Source organism: Dipodomys ordii, unplaced genomic scaffold (genome assembly GCF_000151885.1).
Source record: "Dipodomys ordii isolate 6190 unplaced genomic scaffold, Dord_2.0 Scaffold36, whole genome shotgun sequence".
Lineage (NCBI taxonomy): Eukaryota > Metazoa > Chordata > Mammalia > Rodentia > Heteromyidae > Dipodomys > Dipodomys ordii.
Window position 1 is genome coordinate 13110019 of NW_012267252.1, and position 6000 is coordinate 13116018.

A 6000-nucleotide genomic window follows, 5' to 3' on the forward strand; every position below is an offset into this window, starting at 1 on the left:
TCTTAACTTCTTACCCTTGGTTCCAATGCAATATTTCTAGCCCTGCCACGATACTTAATATCACAGAGGCAATTATCTTGGGGTTTTCTCTGAAACAGCACCAAGTGGGGTTCTGATCATTTGGAACAGATCCAGTCTTTATATTTTGTATTACTGAACACAATGCTAGGAAGCCAAATTTTCTTTCAAAATCTCCTGGCTGTTAGCTCTCCTTGAGTGACACTTTGCTAGGTGTAGGTTTGCTTGAGTGGCTACTTATCCCTTCCTTCCTTTCTGCCTAGCAATGATATCTCTGATGTAGCCAACTTATCAAGTATGGGATAGATACTCCACATACATTATTTACTTCATCTTCGCTAAGCTCCAGGGGTTAATTGTAGTTCTCCCTGTTTTTACAAATAAAGAAACGGTAACTCCAAGCTTGAAGAATATTCCAAAGGTCACAGGACTAGGAAATGTTGGAGTTGATATTGAAGCCCATGTCTAGCTGATTGGACGGTTCTATTTTAGATTAGCTTTTAGTGTTTAATAAAAATAGTTAACTCTTCTAGAAATGACCTGTTTATTATAAAGAAAGCTCCATGAGATCATTTATTTAAATGTCTTTCTGGGGTCCCAATTAGCATTTGTTTACACTCCATGCAATAAAACAAAAAAAACAAAAACAAAAAAAAACTAAGCTTTAATTTCTTAACTTCTCTGAGAAGTTCTTAACTTCTCTTAACTTGTCAGAGAGTTGATAGCTTAAAACAGTAGGATGTCCTTTGGGATTTCTGTTTTCAGAATTTTTATTTAGGGAACATGTATTGTTATTGTGACTAAAACAAAGTCATTTGCCTATGATATATGGCTGTGGCACATAGAAAGTGAAGGTGCAAACCAGCATGAGTAATGGCTTATCTGCTAACAAAGAAAAATGATAATTGTGTTACATAGGTTGAATATGTTAGTATAAGTATAACCTTCTAAGTCCTAGGCAGTTATAGTTCATCTACATTGAGAATCACCTGTGGCTATCATTTGAATTTATTAGTCCCACTGAATCAGGATTTCAGGTGGTGAAATTTAATAAACTCCAGGAAGTATTTTAAAATTGCATAGCTTCTGAGGATTCTGCATATCAGAGTTTAAATTCTTCTTAGCTTGAGGGGCCTACTTGGCCAAGAAGTTGTTTATTGCTAGGCTCTTTGGAGCTAGCCACACCTTAGAACCCAGCTGGGTCTGAAGTGATTAAGTTAATAAAAAGTGACCAGGCTATTGCCTGGTCATGATTCCAGCTAATAGGCTAAAGTTGGCTAGGGAATAGAATTTAATGAGATTTGAGTTATTGTCCCATTGGGGCAATTACTTGACTTCTTCCTTGGCCAGGGGCCTCTCTTAGCATTTCTATTAATCAAGAAATAATAAGGAGATGTAGGGTATTTTCTTCTTCATTTGACAGCTCAACCTCTTCCTGGATGAGCTTGAAAACGTTGCCCCAATCCTCCATAATTCTTACTCCAGTAAGTCTGAAAATCGTGGGAGAGAACCAAAGAAATTAATGTGCCTGGCACAACACAAGCTTTCCGTCAGCAGGTAGCAATCATTAGTGACTAGCATTACAACATACCATGTCACAACAGTGTCTGATGTTGTCCACTGCGGAACAGGACTTGCCACACTTCAGGGAAAGTTAAGATTGAGAGTTTTACTTCTAGAGCTACACTGTAACTATTGCAACAGAAAGAAAAGTGCTACTGTTTTCTCACTCATATTTTGTATCTCCCTAATCAGAGTAAATGTCCTTTTCCTGCTTTCCTCTTTTTCTTTTCCCTCTGTCACCTAGTTGGAAAGTTCATTTATTAGCTCCTAAATTCCTAGTCATCTTCCCTTGAATGTTTCTCAGCAATTCAGCCTGATCCTTGATGTACAGTTCTTCCCTTGATACTTTTCTGTTTATAATACAGCCTCCTTTCATTTGGGCTTAGATGTGGAAGACTTCTCAGCCACTTGTGGTTAACCTTTAACTTAAAACCATAACCTCTCAAGCTTATTTTACCAAGGAAACTATTTGATCTAATAAGTAGATGTCTTCAGATTTATTTTAAATTTTAATAAGGCCAAGTGGTTTAGCCGTTTAGAAGTTGAATTTTTTGAGGCCATATGTAAGACACCAATTGGGAAAATATCAAAGGCAAATGTGTGTTCTTGTAGTTCTTGATAAGCTTCCCCATCATAAAAAATAGTTTCATATAAACAAGAAAAGTACAGAAACAGATGATCTATGATAGTAAAACCTAAGAAACAAATAAGGAAAAGGTCCTGCTTCATTAGCCATTGAAAGAAACTTAAAACTACCAAATCAGAAGATGTTTTTAGGAGGTGAAAAATAAGTGATCATTAACCAGATGTCAGTGGCTCATGCCTTTGACCTTAGAAACTGAGATTGGAGGACTGACGTTCAAAGCTTGCCTTCAGTTTATCAGCAAAATACTGGACTGGAGGCATGGTAGAGTACTAGCTGTGAGTAGAAAAAGCCAAGTAAGATGATAAGGCCCTGAATAAAGGCCCTGATACCAACACACCCACACACCCACCCACCCATCCACACACATATACAGGTCACAACTCTTTTGCCAAGCATTGCAGTGCTAGGTAACCAAAGCCATACTCCTTTTCCCAGACCACATATTTCTTTCCAACAAGACAATGCTCTAATGTTGAAACTATCAGTTTGAAAATATGTCACATTGCATTATTTAAGGTGCCTTAGAAACTTGGAACCAATCTAAGTATCCACAATGAAAGGTAATCCATGACATAGAGCACTTCTTCATATGGCCATTGAAATCTCTGCAGAAAAGGAAAAGTGTGAGCCTCTTTATATCAAATTGGAGAAGGAAACGGGATACCAAATTATGACATTTATTCCAAAATGTGAATGAGCATAACTCTTTAAACTACACAAACAAACTAAGGAAGTAGTGTTAATAATAGTATTTGCAGGTTAAAATTGATGGTTCATATTTTTATTTTTTCCTATATTTCTATATTTCCTATATTCCTATATTTTCTATATTTCTATATGTATATGAGTATACATTTATTTTATGGAAGCTTAATCCAAGATTATTCCATACACACTGTTTGCATTTATTTATAGGTATTCATTTGATCTCAGTATGTGGGCAGGCCGTGTTGATGACTTTCTCTGAATGCCCGCCATTACTATGGTCATAGACTCAGTACTGGACCATTCTCTTTTGTAACATTTCCTAAATGTTTCAAATATAGTTTATAGGAATCTGCCTTTGAGGACTCAGCACTGACTGCCCCTGAATTTCCTGGCTATATAAGAGATGCTCACATTCTTACTGGATTTATCCTTTGTGCTGTTACCTCTTCTGAATATCTTTAATCCCTCTACAAAGTGTTTACCACAGGAGCTGATTTTCTCTTAATGTTTTGTTTTAGACAATGGGCCCTGCTTGGGATACAGAAAACCAAACCAGCCATATAGATGGTTGTCCTACAAACAGGTAAGTCAGGCCAGTGATTTTAGACAGATTATTTTGCTAATATATTATCTGAGCTGATTTGTGTTCTTCCCTCCCTCTCTCCCTCCCTCTCTCCCTTCCTTCCTTCCTTCCTTCCTCTTTCTTTCTTTCTTTCTTTCTTTCTTTCTTTCTTTCTTTCTTTCTTTCTTTCTTTCTTTCTTTCTCTCTCTCTCTCTCTCTCTCTCTCTTTCTTTCTGTCGTGGGCTTGAACTCAAGGCCTGGACACTGTTCCACTTCTTAAGGCTGGCACTCTATCACTTGATCCATAGCTCTACTTCCAGCTTTTTTGGTGCTTAATTGGAGATAAATGTTTCACAGAATTTCCTACTCAGGCTGGCTTTGAACTGCAATCCTCAGATCTCAGCCTCCTGAGTAGGTAGGGTTACAGGTAAGAGCCACCTAACTTGCTCTCTCCCCACCCCTCTCACGTAGGTATCTGATCGAGCAGAGTATCTGGGCTCCTGTCTCTTATATAAAGGATATAAACCATCACCGGACCAGTTTGTTGGCATCTTTGCTCAGAACAGACCAGAGGTAACCATGTTGAAGCTAACTAAAGAAAATGGCATCCTCTCCAGTGCATCCCCATGACACTTGCTGATGACTTACCAAAGCTATAAAGATTTCATAATGCTTACTTCTCTACCTGTGTTAGGACTAAGAGCTACCTAAAATCCTAGTCATCTAATGTGTGTGTTTGAAGTTTTATTTCCCACCCGGTGGGAATGATTTAAGTCAGCCTGATTGTGATATGGGGAAAATAAGAAAATTGTGAAGGTATTCTAGATAGCGATGAGTTCATATTTGAACTGGGATTAGCTTGTTGTATACTTGAGCTGGTAAGCCATCACCCATTGCTCCTGAGTCTGGTCATCTCCCACTTTCCATAGTGACCTGAAAACAGTTATTACCTGTTTAGATGATTGGAACTAACCTTATTTCCAAGTTCCAGTAAAGTCATTAGGTCCAATATACTAAGTAGAGTTCACAGGCTACACTTTTAGGGGACTCTATACTCCATTTTTTGCTATATCCACTTTCCAGAAAAGATGTCCTTGACACTGGTTTAGGCATTTAACACCAAACTTTGTGCTATTGGTCTGCTAGGGTTACCATAATAAAATGCACAAGAATGTCAGTAGATTGGATGTCTCCTGAGACCTTTCTCTGTGGTCACTTATTTGTTATGATCTCACTTGGCATCTTCTTTGTGCACATGCATCCTGGTGTGTCTTCCTCTTCTCATGAAAGCACCAGGCCTACACAGCTCTACTTGTACAACCTCATTTAACAGTGCTTACCTTCCAAATGCCCTATCTCAAATACAGTCATGTTGGGCAGAGGCGGGGTGTTTAAGGATTCAACATGTGTTTGGAGCAGAGAAGGGGAATACAGTTGAGTCTATAATACTTAAGCTGGCAATGAAGGCCCACTCCTAGCAGATTCTCCTCTCCCTTTCCAACTTTACTTCCTGTCTCTCTTCACACTCTTGAGTATGTAGACACAGTGGTGCTGGTTCTCTTTTGTGTCATTTTCTTCCTTCTTCTTTAAGTGCCTTCTCTGCCTCCTCCACAACCAAGTCCTTTGAAGCTGTCCCTTTTCCTCATCTCTTCAAAGTAGCCTCAGAGAGTTTTGACCCATTCTTGAAAGTGATCTCTGTCTCCTGAAGCTTCCCTAATATCTCCCACAGTCTCCTATAGATGGAGCAGACACATTCTGCCTTTGTATGTGAGCCTGTGTTGTGACTACCTTATCTCCTCAGTGACAGTTCCTATGGCTAGCCATGCAGTGGTTTTTTAAAAAATATAATATGTACCAAATAAGCATTTGAAGCTAAATTAACACTCTTCAAAGATCATCTTCCAGGACTTACTTGAACTTCTCTCCCTACAGTGGGTCATCTCTGAGTTGGCTTGTTACACATACTCCATGGTAGCTGTCCCCCTGTATGACACCTTGGGAGCAGAAGCTATCATATACATTGTCAACAAGGGTAAACGTTTGCTATGACTTTACAACTTGATTCTGTCTTAATGCAGAATAATGTTTGTTTAAGCAGATTTGAAATGCTTTTAGCCAGAAAATAATGCTTTGGTCTTTCCTATCCTATACTTCTTAGGAAATAATTTACAGGGAAATTACAAAGAAATAAAAGGCCCTGGAGGCAAAGATATTCTTAGATTAGTGTTTCCACAAAATAGTTCAAGGTAAGGTGGTCTAGAACTGTATCTTAGAGTCAAGACTGTTTACTTTAAGTGTACTGGATAAAACTCTAAAGAGTGAGCTTAACTGGCTAAATAACCATGGAACTACATAATTAATTTCCTAGCCTTATGGATTAGGTCACTTTGGCAGCACATACACTAAACTCCAGTCATTACAATTACCCAACATGCATCTATATTCATGGTGATTTCATAGGAAAAGAAATGACATTGTTATGAGAAGTACAAGTTGTCATGTC

At 38.4% G+C, this 6000-nt stretch overlaps 1 protein-coding gene across 1 annotated transcript in view; it reads left to right on the plus strand.

Annotated features, from left to right (window-relative positions):
- The window catches only part of Acsl5 (acyl-CoA synthetase long-chain family member 5), a 48694-nt gene that overhangs the window by 22722 nt on the left and 19972 nt on the right, over window positions 1-6000 (plus strand). The window contains exons 4-6 of the mRNA XM_013017606.1: window positions 3454-3518; window positions 3969-4070; window positions 5430-5529. Of these exons, the coding sequence (XP_012873060.1) occupies window positions 3454-3518; window positions 3969-4070; window positions 5430-5529 (267 nt within the window). The remainder of the gene's footprint in view (window positions 1-3453; window positions 3519-3968; window positions 4071-5429; window positions 5530-6000) is intronic.